The 16,798-nt window shown below is 37.3% G+C and overlaps 1 protein-coding gene across 1 annotated transcript in view; it reads left to right on the top strand.

Annotated features, from left to right (window-relative positions):
• Positions 1-16,798, top strand: part of CD109 (CD109 molecule) — an 83,478-nt gene that overhangs the window by 50,916 nt on the left and 15,764 nt on the right. The window contains exons 21-28 of the mRNA XM_042824828.1: positions 105-249; positions 1,305-1,481; positions 5,132-5,213; positions 7,338-7,566; positions 8,079-8,244; positions 9,345-9,535; positions 11,673-11,828; positions 11,915-11,980. Coding sequence (XP_042680762.1) covers positions 105-249; positions 1,305-1,481; positions 5,132-5,213; positions 7,338-7,566; positions 8,079-8,244; positions 9,345-9,535; positions 11,673-11,828; positions 11,915-11,980 — 1,212 coding nt within the window. The remainder of the gene's footprint in view (positions 1-104; positions 250-1,304; positions 1,482-5,131; positions 5,214-7,337; positions 7,567-8,078; positions 8,245-9,344; positions 9,536-11,672; positions 11,829-11,914; positions 11,981-16,798) is intronic.

The raw sequence follows: 16,798 nt of genomic DNA on the forward strand, positions 1-16,798 counted from the left end.
AGTATCTCACAGAGTTTTAGATGCATCAGCACAGTAAGCATGTAGTTCCAGTTCTAAAAGCAACAATCTATTGGAAATTATAACAATCCTGTTTATTTTGGTAGGCTGAAGGATTGGAACAAACATATTCTCAGACACTCCTTTTGGATTTAACTGGGGGTAAACAACAAGCAGTGAGAAAAACTTTGGATTTCACTTTTCCTTCTGATGTTGTAAGTGGTAGTGAAAGAGTGCAGGTCACTGCTATAGGTAAGAATTATTTTGTTCTGATTCCATCTCTATTACTGGTCAGTTGTTTTTTGTTGTTTTAAGTATAGTTTGCTGTCTGCTGGACTTTTTCTGAACACAGTATTTAAGATGTAGCATGAAGATACAGTATGCCACTGCCACTGCTTTTGGAAGTTGAGAGTACCTGTATTCCACATGGATGTGAAAGGATTGGTCTCCATTAGCAATTTGACATCTGTGACATCCTGTTGCAAGTGGTCACCACATTTAACATAATTCAGTTGCTGGTTTCTTCTGTACTACATAGATGCGAATAGTAAGTGGAAGCAGTAGACTGTCAAGTAGAGCAGGGATGTTGGTATAATATCCTGAACTATCATAACAGGGTTTGCCAGAACTTCTGTACTGAAAGGCCTTTCTAAGATCTTGCCCTGTATAGCTGTTGCTTCATAGATTTTTAGGAAACTGTTAATTTAATTTAATCCCTATGTTAATGGCATGAATCATTAGTTAATAATAATTTCTCATCCATTGAACTGATCATAAGATGACTGTGTATAGATGGTGTACATTATTTCTTTATTTTATTTACAATATTGTGGTATTAAGTATCCTTTTTCAGAGTTAAAGAGACTGTCAGGACTTTACAGGAAAGTCCTGCAAAGTTTGTTAATATTCTGTTTAAATTCTGCGTGCTTGGAGAATAAAGCCTAAAACTTGACTCATAGTTGGTCCTAGATTTTGATAACTGCGTGTGAGAGGAGAAATACAGGAAATTTGAAATATGAACAGTTGCTGAAACATTCTCCTGGAAGGAATATCTTTTGGCTTTTTCATATGGTGTCTCTTTTAATTATTGTGTAGTTGGGAAGGTCAGTAAAGTTCTATGAGGAGATTAATCAGTGAGCAAAAAGCTAATAATAAGACTGTGTGTGGTTAATGCAGTTTTCTGCCTGGCTACTGGTGTTGAGCACAAGTATTCCCAATGTATTAAATTTTTTCATAGTTTAGCTGATACCATCCTTCATGTGTTAGACATGTGTTTATTTGTATTAAGTTTCAATTTTATCTTCCAGGTGATTTACTTGGACCTTCAATCAATGGTTTGTCATCATTGATTAAGATGCCTTATGGCTGTGGTGAACAGAATATGATCAATTTTGCTCCAAATGTTTATATTTTGCAATACCTTACTAAAACGAGACAGCTGAGAGAGGATATTCAATCAAAAGCATTATCATTTATGAGAAAAGGTCTGTATGCTTAAAGGACATTTTATGTTTTCAAGAACTCTTCCTAGCTAGAGTACCTTTGACTTTGTACTTAGCATTTGAGAGACTACTTTGCTGGTGTCATGCAACCTGGAAATAAACTCATTTTTCTCTTTCTTCTGGGATAGCAGAATTGAGGAGCAGACAATTCTGTTTACGAGGAAAATTTTCTCCAAAATATAACTGTTTCTATGTAGCTATTTTTCAGAGGTAAACTGCATTTTAGAAGATGATTTTTGTGCTTTTTTGTTGTTGTTATTGGTACTTGCTAGCTCTTTTTTGCTTAAACTGTGTATGAACAAACATTGCTGTATGTGAGATACAGTGGGTCAAAATTAGCAATGCTCATTAGGCAAAATTAGACACATTCTCATCCTGCCATGTCCTTGCAGAACTCTAGGAATTATGTTCTTGTGATTGATGTTTGCCCACCCAAGTTTTAGACTTGATCAGAAATGAACTCTGTGCTGGACATCGGAAAGTGGAATATTTTAAAGGAAAATGGTTGTATATTTTGATTTGAAAATACTCCAGAGCATCACGAAGTGTGGAGAACGTAGTTGTATTGTGCTTCCTTGTGCCTACTGGGTCAGACAGTATCCATGATGTATTACTTATCCTTAGTTTGAGCTGTAACTTTCATAAAATCAGTTTTCAAGAGGATTATAATGAAGGTGAATTTAAACCTAATTTATTTCACATGTCAAAATACACTAAATATCTGAAACAGTGACCACATAATCTGAAGTAAATATAATTAATTTTAAAACTAAATGTTAGTGGGAGGAAGGAACCATGGCTATCAGTGGCTTCTTTCCTTTTATCAGATTTTGTTTACCTAGAACAAAGGCAAAGCAAAAGAAAAGTTGAATTTAAAATAAATTCCTTCAGTTCTCGAAATGACAGATCTCATCTTGAAATCACTTCTTCAGAAATAAGAAGTCCTTTTTGTCCTGAAAGCTTAGGAGCTAGACCCAGGCAAGCACTGAGCTGGAGCTGTATTTTCAAGCTGCTCGAAACATGAGACCTTCAAGTCTTTCACATATTACTGAACTCCTTTCCATCCTGATGTACTCTTCTTTTAGCTTGGCTTAGCTAACCTACATCTTCTGGGTTTCAGCCAGTCCTCTGGAAGTACTAGCATACATCTTTGTAATAGGATCCTTCTTTTCCTTGCCTTTCCAGTTGTATGTGTTGACATTTAAAGTATTGTTTTTCACATTTGATTGAGTGTCCGTTGGAATGAATGCAGTGGTTCACAGCCCTCAGATCTATTGTTTTTACATTTCTACAGGCTTTTTTGTGTTAGATATGCTCATGTTTGAAGATTTTTTTTGCGTGACTGCATGGAGCTTGACCTTAAGAGGAAAGCAAAAAGACTATGGGAAATAGAGGAACCTCCATCTGGTTCTGCTCGTCTTTCCAATCTTTCCCAATCCTAGTAAATTCAGAGATGATTTTTTTTTTCTTGTGTTATGCCTGCTCAGCAATCTTTGTTAAGTAAGCTGTTGGTCTTAGTTCATCATTTTACACTGCCATTGGGGTAGTGGGCTGTAATCCTTATTACTGCATATTGCCTGTTCGGTGAAGAAGCAGAAGACCTCAACTTTGGGCCTTGCAGTCAGGTGTTTTTGAAGAGAAAGTGATCTGTTTGTATATGTACATATAATTATGCCCCTCATGGCATATTGTTCTGAGGCTAAAACTTTGGCAGAAAGTTTTACCACTTAATTGCTTTCTTTCTCTCACTCAAGATTGCTTGACTTTTCAAGATTATTAACTGAGTTGACAGATCCATCAGTATGGGAAGGCATCACAAATTTTAATTATTTAGTTCACCACTGTTGTTCTACTAAATACATTTAGAAAACCTGTTTAAGTGGAAGTTGTAATTTCAAACAGTTTTAAGGAGACAATAAAGAAACTTGATACTACTATACTGGTAAAACGTAGCAGTTCAGATTCATAGAATTATAGAATCAAGAAGTTTGAAAAAGACTTCCAGGATCAAGCACTCCAACCATTACCCTGTCACCAATATTTCCCACTAAACCATGTTGCTCAGTACAACATCTAAATGTTTCTTGAACAGCTGCAGGGACGGTTACTCCACAACCTCCTTGGGCAGCCTATTCCAGCACCTAACTACTCTTTTGGAGAAAGATTTTTTTCTTAATGTCCAACCTGAATCTTCTCTGGCACAATGTAAGGGCATTCCCTCTTGTCCTATTATTAGTTACATGGGAGAAGAGGCCAACCCATACCTTGCCACAACCTCCCTTCAGGTAGTTGTAGAGAGTGATAAAGTCTCCCCTGTGTATGTCCAGACTGAGCAATCTCAATTTCCTCAACTGCTCCTCACAAGGCTTGTGCTCCAGATCCCTCACCAGCTTCATTGCCCTTCTGTGAACACGCTCCAGGGCCTCAGTGTCTAGGATGAGTCTTATGGGTACTATTTATTAAGATACCTAGTATTTGCTTGTCGGTTCCTTCTGTATAACTTAATGATGTAAATAAATAAAATCTTGCTTAGGCTTTTCCTTCTGTCTGACTGGGTCAGTATTCTGTGTTGTATGAATATCAGATGTTAAACTAATGAATATTTTTTCTTAATTATAATAACCAAAATAAAACAACCAAGAAATAAACAAGGAGGGAAGAGAAGAAAACACATATTGAGAAATGCTATTATTAAATACTATTGTTGTTCTGAATGCACAAATAGTAAGCAAAATGTACAGGAAGGAAGGTTTTACAGATCAGAAGCTACACTGAGTAGAATATTTGTGGAGCTCTTTATTAATAATATTAACGAACATTGGATCTGCACTAAAGTCAGCTCCTGAAAAAGGACATTGTGCCTGGTCATGAGCAGGTAGTCGGCTTTTGTGACCCTTTTACTTATAGGTGTTCAGCAATCAAGATAAAATACACTTCTGGATATTGAGAAATCTTTGGTGCTGCTTAACCAGGTCCCCCTTGTGAAGTTCTTTTAGTTACTGATGAAACATTTTGTTCATTTTCAGAACAGCCTCTTCCAGTATGCTTTCTGCTAGCTAGTCCTTTGGTTTGCCCAAAGTAAGTTGATGAAAGTATCTGCTTTTCAGCAGCATTTGTAACTTGTAGCTGCTCTCATGCCTTTCCGGTTGGAAAATTCTTATTTTCTGCTTGTTCTTTTGTCTACTGGAAAGATAAAATGTTTCTTTAGTTATGTGACTTCACTATTTCAGCTCTTGGAGGAGTTGAGCTATAGATGCAGTCTGCACTTGTTGCTGTGCTTCTGGAGCCACTGAGTTACGAGGCTGTACCTCTACCCTGCTGTCCCGTCTGGGTGGTGGATAAGTGGGAATCATAGAACATCCTGTTTTGGAAGAGACATAGAAGGGTCAATGAGTTCAGTGGGAATGGGAGCCCTCTAGGTCTATTTTTGTAGATAGATTTTGTTACCTGCTTTCTTATGGTTTTCTACATGGTTTTGTGTATTTTTATAGATTTGAGGGATATTTTATTCAGGTTCTACTCTTCACATCCTTAGAAAGTGCCTTGCTTCATGTCAGTAGGAAGTTTTTTTTTTGTGGGAAGAACCCGCAAAAGAGGAATGTGTTCAATACCTCTCTGCTCTTTCACTCCAGGATATCAAAGAGAGCTGCTTTTCCAGAGGGATGATGGCTCTTTTAGTGCCTTTGGAAATGAAGATCCCTCTGGGAGCACGTGGTAAGTAGTTCTGCCAGCTTCACTTTGGAATTTGACTGTTTTAGATACTTCCAAAGACTAGATTTTTTTGTGAAGCTGCTAAAATTTTCCAGCTGTATTAGCCTTCTGCCTGGTTTTCATTAGGCGTTTAGGCCAACTCTAAGGTCGTTCTTCTGGATAGCTTGCTGTCAAGGCCAATATTAGGGCAGGTCTTTTTAATTTTACGAAAGATGAACAATGAATTATTTTACCCATGGGAATAGCTGAATGAAATGCCTTGAGATGTTCTGCTAGAGAGGATAGCTTACCAGCATGGAGAAAACTTAAAACTCCTTTGGAAAAAAGAAAAGCTAGTTAAGACTATTCAGTTTGGTTTCTTGTCATAACAACAAAGGTGAAACATTATTAACTGTATAAAGGCAGAATGTCAAGTAAGCGTTTGTTTAAATCACTATTGCAATCTCTGCAAACCGGAACTCTTGAGCAGTGGAAACACGTTCCAGTTTTACTCTTGGGTGCATCGTATTTATGCATACATTGAGAAAGTGCCCTGGTATATTTCTGGCCCTGGAAGTATAAACCACGCTGCAGCTTAAATATCAGCGTAGTCTTTGGTAGCCTTCTGACCCTGACACTCTCTTGAGTCCTTTCAGGTTATCCCCGCATGTTGTTTGGGAAAAACCCTGATTTAGAAAGTAGTTCACTGGTGTAGGTACTAGCTGATTGGTGGTAGATGTCTTCAGACCAGGTTGGATGGGGCCCTGGGTAGCTGGATCTAGTATTGAATGCTGAGGTTGGTGGCCCTGCGTGTAGCAGAGGGCTTAATGATCCTTGAGGTCCCTTCCAACCCAAGCCGTTCTATGATTCTATGAAGCAAATTCTAGGCACATTTGACCTACCGATATGGAGGTGTTGAATATGTCCAGCTGCTCTAAGGTTTTTGAGTAATAGAACAGCCTGTTTTCTGCCTGCTTAAAAACCAGTATTTAAGTGCCATAGATGCATTTTTAGTTCTCTCGTAATTTATCAGGAATTGAGACCACTTAAAGCATTATATATTAAATGCGACTCCACAGAGAGCAGGCAGCTTTGTCTGAAAGTTACTCAAAGGAAGAATAACATTAATTACGTTGCTTATAATTCTGGTTGAAACAATTTAGGCTTAGTGTTCACTTAGTAGTGCTTAGTGTTGCCTCAAATAGATTTTCACTCTTCTCCAGTCTGGATACTGAGGACTCTATGAGGAATTCTCTGTGAGGTGAATTAGAGCTACTGATGGTAATAAATCAATCAATCAATAAATAATAATAAAAAAATTGTCCCACTTGTCTTCTACACCTTGTTTTTGAGACTGTAAATTCAGTGTAGAATTCCACCTTAAGAAACATAGTAAACATAATTGTGGAAGCTAGAAAGATAAGCAGATACAAGTTCCAGCACTTTGTTTAGCTAATCTACATTTGATTAGTTTATATGTGTGTTTGTGCTTCAGCGTGTTACCAGCTTCAAATAAAACTGTTCCAATTACTCTTTCACTTACTTGCTCCATTCACCAGTTTCAGTGGGATTTGTATTAAATGCAGTATTGATGGAGTGGAAAATGAAGATCATTTATCAGCAACCCTGCTAAATATATAATGCAGTAGCAGGTTACATAAATGCACATTTAGCAAAGAAAGGAGTCAAAGTAGAACTTCAGATTATTAATGAATAAAACAAGTGCTGTTTTGATGATGTTGTTAGAGGGATAATTGTGATAACTACTATCACACTTACAGTTTGCAGTAATGCAGTTATGATTTTGCCACTTTAGCTTAGCAACAGAAGCCAAGAGAGCAATATTTGAATAAAGTTAAACAAATACTGGCAGAGACTTGGATAAATAAAGACAAACAAAGACTTGGAGCATATATAGTCTGTACTTATTTTTGAAATGTAACAGCTGCAAAAGGAATTATCTTTAGGAACAAGGAAATAGCTTCATTTTTTTGTGGATTAAGCTTAGTCTCCTTTCTTGTCTGGATAAAGTACATATTTTCCTCTGTGCTTGGAAGCTGTGTGTTGAGTATTTTATGCATCATCATATTCTTACATTATGTTTAACAGAAGCTAATTTTGTCATATTTCATTAATGTTTTCCTCCAGGTTATCAGCTTTTGTGTTAAGATGCTTTTTTCAAGCTCGTCCATTTATAGATATAGATAAAGATGTACTCATGGATACAGCTAAATGGATTGTTGGACATCAGAAATCAAATGGAGAATTTCAGGAACCTGGCAAAGTTTTACACAGTGACCTTCAAGGAGGCACCAATAATCCAATCACCCTCACAGCATATATCATGTCTTCTCTCCTTGGGTTCCAAGATAAAGAGGTATTGGAGTTCATAAATAGAATCTACAGACTCTGGAATGCTTCATAAATTCTCATACTACCTGGCAAACACCTGGTAATTTAAAGAAATAGAAGAACATCCTGAATAGAGACAAAATGTAACCTTATTTGGTAAAATTTCCTTGTATTTCGGTTTACTAATTAAGACAGTATGTGTTGTGAGGCCATCCATTTTTGCATACCTTTAAAAAATCTAAAGGCAATTGCATTTAGCAAGAATATTTTCATGCCTTCAGTACAGGAACATAAAAAGGAATTTATGGGGATAACTATCCATAGAAGCATTCAGTCATTCAATCAATTGTCTTGAGATTACTAGCTTTCATAAAAGACAGTGCAAGGTTAAAAGCTTTGCCTCTGAGGTTTGTGCCTGTTATTCTGAGATTTTCAGTACTTGTTGGTTGTTGTTTAAAGATAGCAGTTTCTACATCTTTACAAGCTTCTCTTTTACATTATAATAATATATATTCAGTGTATGATCTTCATTTTCAGCATGCTTATGTCATTAAGAGAGCTACAAACTTTCTGGAAGATAAATTAAAAGAAGGCATTTCGGATAATTATACATTAGCAGTTGTGACGTACGCTTTGTCGTGGGCGAAAAGTACAAAAGCAAAGGAAGCCTTGAGTATGCTGAATGAGAGAGCAGAACAACAAGGTATTGCACAACAGTCTTCTATGGTTGTACAAATGGATTTTTTTCAATTTTACACACATATATATATATACACACACACGCATATATGCATATAGAATTAGAGAAAAAGATAATCCTTCAAAATTAAAATATATTCACAGCTTGCTAGATAAAATAGCTTAGGAACTTCAAATAAAGCTTTAATTCATAGCAAAGCTAAGACTTTCTGTTTTAATTTCTGTGTTCTTGAGAAAACCACGATGCTGTCAAAGAGCATGACTTGTCAGTTCTCTCATGTTGTGTGAACTTGTAAGGTTTGTCTAATTAGACAATTGAAGTTAATTATTTCAGAGTGGTTCTGATTGATCAGTACGATTCCAGGAGCAGGGTTGGAGGATGGTTAGCTGAAATAAGTATTGGAATGAAGAGATGAATGACATCCTGTGAGCTGATAAAAAAGTGTATTGCATTTTCTGTAGTGACCAATAAGCTCGTCATATTTATCCTCTTCCATGTTCAATATGACTAAATTTTGTTTGCTATTTTGGATGAAGAGCAGACTATATCATAGTAATCGAAGAGATCAAAGTTTTCTGGTTGTTTTTTGTTGTTGAAAATAATAACTATCCTCTTGAAAAACCTGAAGGATTTCATTAGACTGGAAACAGAGCCTCTTGAGTGTCCTCCTTTCGTGTTTTCTGAGTTAAGCTTTTCAAAAGGGAGAATTTGCACTTTCTTCAAGAACGAACCTGTTGGGCAGCTGTAATGCCTGAAGTTCTTTCTCTAGTGAGCATCCCAGCAATGAGATGGCTTTTCTACAAGGGCTCATTGACCTAAGCATTTCATATTGACAATAGAAGGGTCATATGAAGTTATGTATAAAGTCAGTTGAATTTGATTGGAGTTGACTATCTGGACTCCAGCTTTATTTATAACTACATTCAAAAAGTGTTGAGGACGTACCTAAGATATTTACTGGGGACACACCTAAACATTCACTTAATTTTAAAGAACATTGCTAGATCCCTTACACAAGCATAAATTAAGTCTTAAATAAGACTTTTCTAGAAGTCCAAAGACTTCAGTCTGTGGATCTGAGATTATTTTGGTTTATTTTTCAGGAGAATTTCGTTTCTGGACAACACCTGCTTCTGAAATTTCTGATTCCTGGCAGCCACGGTCCATTGATATTGAACTTGCAGCATATGCTCTGCTCTCACACTTTCATCAGGACAGGCTGGAGGAAGGGATACCTATTATGAAATGGCTAAGTCAGCAAAGAAATCATCTTGGAGGATTTTCATCTACACAGGTAATATCAAAAGAGACTTTGTTGTACTTTCAGAAAGAGAAATATCTTCTAAAAAAGGCCCAAACATTTGTTTTTAAATAGTGATTGCTGAGTTTTATTTTGCTGTATCAGCCTTGGTTGGGTGCATGTTTGCATTCTTTGCAGGATTGGCATCTTAAACATAGACAACCAATGTAATTAATGTTTAATAAAAAACAAAAGTAGGGAGTCCCTTAATTATTTAAAACACAAAAACCGAATGATGCTAAGAAGATGCCCATGGGAAAGTACTTAATCAGATTTTCCAAGCAAGTATGATAAATATCTGTGCTTATGTGGCTTCCAAGGAGAGAAACTTCTTTCTATTCTTTCCATATGTGGGCTCCCAAATTCCTGAAAGGCTGTTAGCTAAGATAAGAAAGGGTTTTGGAGGAACAACCTATCTTAGTGCCTCTGTTGGCAACAGAATTTTGATGGACCGTGAAATTTGGAAGATTTCATTATCTCCAGGAGGTTTCCATGTTATTGAAGCCACATCTTGTAAGCTGTGCTAGCATCCAGAAAACTTAAATATTACTCTGGATTGTGTTACTTTAAGTTTTCTTTTAAATTAAGTACAAATGCTGGTCACAATAAAATGTCTCATATCTCTGTACTGCTCAGTACCATTCTATGCAGACTATTCTTCCTTATTTTTGTATGTTGCTATTAATATATGAGAAAATAGTTCCGTTAAGTAAAATGTAATTCTTGGGAACCAGCCTGGTTCTAGTACTTTCCTAACATGTTAACTGATGCTTGTTATTGTTATTTGAAGAGACTAACTGAAATACTAAATTGTTGAAACAGCTTTTCTCCTTGCTCTTAGAGACAATTTTCACTTGAAAGTTTGAAATTGAAGTAGTGTATAATTTAATGCTGAGGGAGAAATTAAAAGATGAGTTTAATCCTTTTGTTTTTCTGTAATCTGAAGTATTTTCATTTCAAAGTTACCCCACATATCTCTGTGGATGCCTTTTATTAATTTATGGAAATTATCTCCCACTTTTTTTTAGTATCTAGGATCATTTTAAAACAAACACTTGGAGAGTTTTCTTGCATAAGCTTATCACATTAGACACTTAATATAAGGGCTGCTCCAAAAGTAATGTCTCCTATTTTATTATGTTGGTCCATGACGTCAGAGGTAGATGTTGATGGTACGGCAGAAAAGGCTTTAAGGCCCTTTTATATAGATTAGATATGTAAGTCTGATAGGTTGCTGTAATTTCATTCACTGCAATATGAAAATGTTTTGTAAGTTTGAACTTGGAAGACATATATTTTCAGCAGGAATCAACATATGAGTGTTCTGAGTAAAGACAGACTTGCTCAGATGTTCTGTCATTGTCTGCTGTAAAAGAGTAATCATTTGTAAGTATGAGATCAAGACATTCTTTTCGGCCAAATATTTGCCTCTACTGCAAAAGTCTTTCATTTCAAACTATTAGTTCTTATAGCCCATTAGTTGTATCTCTTCTGTCATACTGTGTTAAACACTGGAGTTAGGATTATAGCCATAGAGCTTCAATGTGCAAGCAACTGCTGATAATCATCTGATGTTTCTGGATTTTAAGAAATCAGAGAGGTAAATCATCTTGGGCAAGGACGTAGTATGGGAAGAAGAGATGATTCTAATAATTAAGGAGTGATTACAGACCTATAACTTTATTTCAGTCAACAAGGAATCCTGAAAAATTGCTTTGAAGTGCTAGATATTTAGTTCTTAGTCACTATAAAAATCTACAGAGTAGCAGAATCATTATTTTCTTCATCAGTTTTCTCCTTGCTGTCTGCATTGTTTGTCATTTTGACTGTTGTAAACACCAGCGTGTCAAGTCTTCCACATAGCTTGCACTAAACATCTTTCACCTGACTTTCCATTGTGTGTCGTGGTTTCTAACATGGTTTCCCTGGTTTTGTGTCTCTTCTGCTCTGGGATCCTTCACATCAGTGGGATCCCAATGGACTTGTGGATGCAGGTGTATGAAGACCATAGTGTAATCAACAAAAGGGGCAGTACAGAGCCTGTAAGCTCTCACAGGTGTTATCTATACACAAGTACTTCATTATGCAGAGTTCTTCTGTTTAACACAGAAACATTTATTTCTTTCAACAGGACACTGTAGTGGCTCTGCAAGCCTTGAGTCTATTTGCAGCTCTTACCAGTGCACACAAAACAGAAATGGATGTAACAGTTACTGCAACATCTTTGGAAACCCCAGAAATATTTTCAATTGACACTCAAAACCGTTTTCTGCTTCAAACCAAGGAGGTACTGTAGAAAGTGAGAAATACTTCTGTAAAGCCTGGTTCCTGAAAGTGATCTGAAAATACTGTTTTGGCTATCTGTCCTTCCAGATTCCCCCGGTGCAACCGATCACAGTTACAGTTTCAGCAGAGGGAAGAGGATTTGCTGTCTTTCAGGTATGAAATGTGGTTATTTTTTTTTAAGGATATGCTCTCTAAAAAGAAGGTGTATTGGAAGCTTTATAAAACATGTCAATAAGAACAACTTTCTGAAATATTTTAAACCAATGCCGAGGTACTTTACTGCTTGAAAAATGCTGTGAACCTAAGTTGTGTGGGCACTCGTATTTATGTGATTGTGTATGTTGGAGGGTCAGTCCCTTTAAATAATTTTGGAGGACTGACAGTTTTGGTGCACTTAATGGATCAGAGTCGTATCAAAGTGACCCCATCCTTCTGCAGAATTGCAGAGTCGGTTTGCAAGACAAAGAACTGCAATGGTACACTGACAGTCCCAAAGGTCACAGTTAAAAAAGTATATGGACCAGGCATAGATAGCTCATCAGGCATCTATGATAAACTATGGAAGGCACAGATCTGTAGACAGCATGAGTACATTAGTAGCTATTAGAGCACTGGTGTTTTCTTTTTTTGAAGTGTAATATAATAATAGCAGAAAAGCTAATGCAAAGAAAAATAAAAGAAAACATTTAAAAAAGTATTATGGCCAGGTTTTCCAGCAATTTTTATGCTGTTCTAAAATAGCATAGAAGACAGAATCAAACAGTCTTGCATACTTCCAACGTTATTTGCTTAGTATCAACCAGACTGAGGACGTGACAAAGAGTGGAAGGAAAATCTAATGATCCTCTTTCTGCCAATTCTGCAGGAAGCTGTTTCAGTGGTTTAAATTCAAATATGTTTATATTTTAAAAAATAAGCTGGGGTCAGCACATATTGTACTTTAAATTAATGAAATGTAAGCAGTCTTTTTATGCATTTCAGGTCCTTGCTCTTTCTACATATTAAAAATTAAATTCCAATGAAATTATGCCTTCAAAAATTTCCCTATCCTAATAAGAAGTGTATGAGAAGAAGACAGTATTGGATCTGACTTTATATGACCACTACTGGATCTCCTTTTCCCACTGTCTGACCTGTGGTGGTCCACATGGGCGAAAGAGAAGACCTTTGATAAACTATGAATAATACAGAAATATTAGTCTCTGTTAAGCAGGAATACTTATATACTATAAAAGTATATAGATTAACTCACAGTTGTGGAGTCTATCACAAAACTGGGTAGAGTTCTTACTGGACTCTTGATATTCATACTTGGGAAAACCAAATGTAGGCCACCTTTAAGAGTCTCAAAGTTTCGGTCAGTTTCCATCTCTAGTTCATTCCAATCCACCAAAAGCATGCTGACAATATTTAACATATTGTTAAATACGCTTTTGGATAAAATACCTTCATAAAGAAACCTTAATGACTGCCTATCAGTGATGAACAGCATCTCCTGGTGCAAATACTGCTCATCCAGCACCATTCTGCAAAGCCCACTGTGCTAGAAATCAGTACTCATGTTCATTAATCCCCAGAAGTGCAAATGATGATCAGGATAACTCGTAGTTAACCCTGTGCTTAGAAGGCTCCTTAGGGAAGTATTGTACCATGGTTTAAGCTTCTGACTTCTTGTATGAGCAAACATGGTTCCAGATGCCTGGTATTCAGGAACCAGCATCAGGTTACCTACTTCATCGAGGCCACTGTGCTGTTGCCTTTTTTTCCTTGGAGCTTTGAGTCTGAAATTCAAAATATACTTAACATGCTGGAGTTGTTTCTCCAATAACTTTTCTTAGTTAGGACCAGTTCTTTCTTTCTGCTTCCTTTGGCAGGTCTGGTATTCCAGAACAAAGTGCATTAATGCCATTTGAATTAGATTTCTCTTTTTCCCAGACACAAGCTAGATCTGGGTCTCATTTAATAAATCAGATAGCATATGACATTGCGATCACATTTCTTCAGCTGGGTTTCATTGTCTCTGGTCTGCCAAACTACAGTGGTGAGATTCAATGTTATGGGATTTGATTTTCTGGCCAAATGTAGCATGTCAAAACAGTAATTCATTTAAATATCACAAAAGACAAGATTCAGTCCATTAATGGAAAAGGCTGCTTTCCCAATAAAATGGATTCTTAGGGGGAAAAAAAGTGCTTTTTGGTGAAACCTCACTGTCTGTGTGTATGGGTTGGCAGTGCCTTCACTCTTGACCCTGCAGGATCCTATAAGAATAGATCTTTCAAATATCACAGAATCACAGAATGGTCAGGGTTGGAAGGGACCTCAAGGATCATGAATCTCCAACTCCCCTGCCACATGCAGGGCCACCAACCTCCCCATTTAATACTAGACCAGGCTGCCCAGGGCCCCATCCAACCTGGTCTTCAACAACTCCAGGGACAGGGCGTCCACAACCTCTCTGGGCAGCCTGTTCCATCACCTCACCACTCTCATAGTAAAAACTTCTCCCTGACATCCAAACTAAATTTTCTCTCCGTCAACTTAAAACCATTTCTCCTTGTCCTGCAGTTATCTACCCTTTCAAAGAGTTGACTCCCCTCCTGTTTGTAGGCTCCCTTTAGGTACTGAAAGGCTGCAATAAGGTCACCCCGCAGCCTTCTTTTCTCCAGGCTGAACAAGCCCAGCTCCCTCAGCCTGTCTTTGTAGGGGAGGTGTTCCAGTCCCCTGATCATCTTTGTGGCTCTCCTCTGGACCCTCTCCAACAGCTCCCTGTCTTTCTTGTACTGGGGGCTCCACACCTGGATACAGTACTCCAGATGGGGCCTCACAAGAGCAGAGTAGAGGGGGACAATCACCTCCCTGTCCTTGCTGGCGGCCCCTCTTCTGATGGAGCCCAGGATACCATTTGCCTTCTGAGCTGCAACAGTGTAACTGCAAAAGCAGACACTTGTGATCTTGCTGTCAAAAAAGTCTCCTTTCTTTTTGTCTAAATACAGTATAGATGTCCTAAGACACCTACTCTGCAGGGGAGATGATTGTAGGGCTAGAGTATACATGAAAGTTTTCCATAGAGAAAGGAGTCGACAAAGTGATCTTCACTAAGAGGTCTGCTGAAAGTCTTGAAAGTAGTCTCTTCACTACCGTGAACCACTGTGAGCCGAGCTTGGCATGTGCCTCAAAAACATGGCGTGTCCCATGCCTTCTGGAATGACACTGAAATTCAGGACTAGCAACAATGGCAGAGCTGGCAGGCTTAAGGAAGATAGATATGGGCAAAGTGAGCAAGATCTCCTTATCTCCTGCCTGAACAGAAAACACTCTGGAGAGGACCTTACCTTTACTCTGTGGCAGGAACTATTAGGAAGCATTGTTCTCCTTTCTTCTCTTTTTTGTACTCTTTTAGAAAGAAACTGGACTTACGTGTATGGTGGCTAAGCCAGCAGTTCTCATGTGGCAGAGGAGGACATAAGTTTTATTTCTGGTAGAGGAAGGGAATAAGAAAACTGAGAATCTCCTCATTACTGAGAAGCACTGACTGTTTCTTCCATTCACTGTATTTTTACTAGTCTTAGGCAAAGGATTAAGAGTAATTGAGTGTGAGAGTACCAAAAAAGGTATGCAATGAACTATTCGGTCAAAAAGGGATAGTATAATAATTTGAGACAATTTCATTGAATTCATGCTCTCAGTAAAGTACGTTGATGCTGCTATTTGAAAAACAAAAAGGAAAGGGAAAGGACATTCATTAAGGTAATACAGACAATTCAGATTTTTTGAAGTCTAATGCTGTTCGTTGGATCACGCACTATTTACAAGCACCTCTTTCAAGCAGATTAGCTTTTAAACTTTGTTTCTTGTGCCTCTCACCAGAACTGGTTGCAAGTATGAGTGGATCAGTTCAGCCTTTAGCTTTGTCAGCCCTTTTTAAAAACGGTTAAGATGAAATGCAGTTGCTTGTTTTGTTGACTTAATGCTGGTTGCTGGATAAGAGCCTTCTATTCCCAAACTAACAGCATATAAAGAAGGAGGCTTTAATTAGGCTTTGTTGTGAAAAACATTTTCCCTTCATTGTCGTGAGAAGTCAGGAAAAGAAAGTTGAAATGTTACAGCAGTAACTTACTCCATGAAAAAGCAAGCTGATTGACCTGTTCAGTGTGTTGTTTCAGACATCCTGCTTTGGCAGTAAATTCCCGTTCATTAACTTTTCATGGCGAAAGTTAAAACAGCTTTGTTTCTGTGATGACAGATCATACTGGCGCTGCCAGCTTGTCTTACCAAATTTTCTGCATGCCATTAACTGGCAAGCTTCTAGGCTGGCTTTATCCTTAGTACTGCCTTCTTTGCAAAATGGTTGTGTCGCTAAAGAGATGGTGCTGTTGCACCTCTGTTCTGAGTTCTCGTACAGTGTTGTCTCTATGCTCCCATAGCATGATAAATTGAGAAATGCTGGGCAGGGTGACAGGAATTATATATGTGCATATTGAAAGAGCATAACTTTCATATTAAGGAGAGATGTAGCAATAAAAGCAAAAATGAGGAATTAAAACCTCATCAATTTGCACTGACTTGTTGTCCTGTAACTTGGACAACTCTCATCATACCTTTAAATTTGGACTGATGGTTTTTTTGTTGCCAGAAACTGTTCTAAAGGGACTATAATTTTCCAGAAGCCCTCTTCATTCCATTTTCTTTATCTAAGCTAAGTTCATAACAGGGTCCTGCAAGGAGAATTATTTGAGTCACTCTCATTATTTTTGTTTTTTGTACAAAAAAACACATTTCCCCATGCCCTGCCATTTGTTTTATCTTGATGACTTGGGGTATAGATGGTAATTATTAATTTGTATAGGAAAACTGTGAACAATTGTTGTTGTTGAAAATTGCAATTCTGTCAATTTTGTCAAATTAACTATTTAACTATTCTCTGTCCTTTTTTTTTTTTTTTTTTTTTTTTTTTTTTTTTTTTTTTTT

Source organism: Centrocercus urophasianus, unplaced genomic scaffold (genome assembly GCF_019232065.1).
Source record: "Centrocercus urophasianus isolate 14NV4802_14NV808 unplaced genomic scaffold, USGS_Curo_1.0 seq_10, whole genome shotgun sequence".
Taxonomy (NCBI): Eukaryota; Metazoa; Chordata; class Aves; order Galliformes; family Phasianidae; genus Centrocercus; species Centrocercus urophasianus.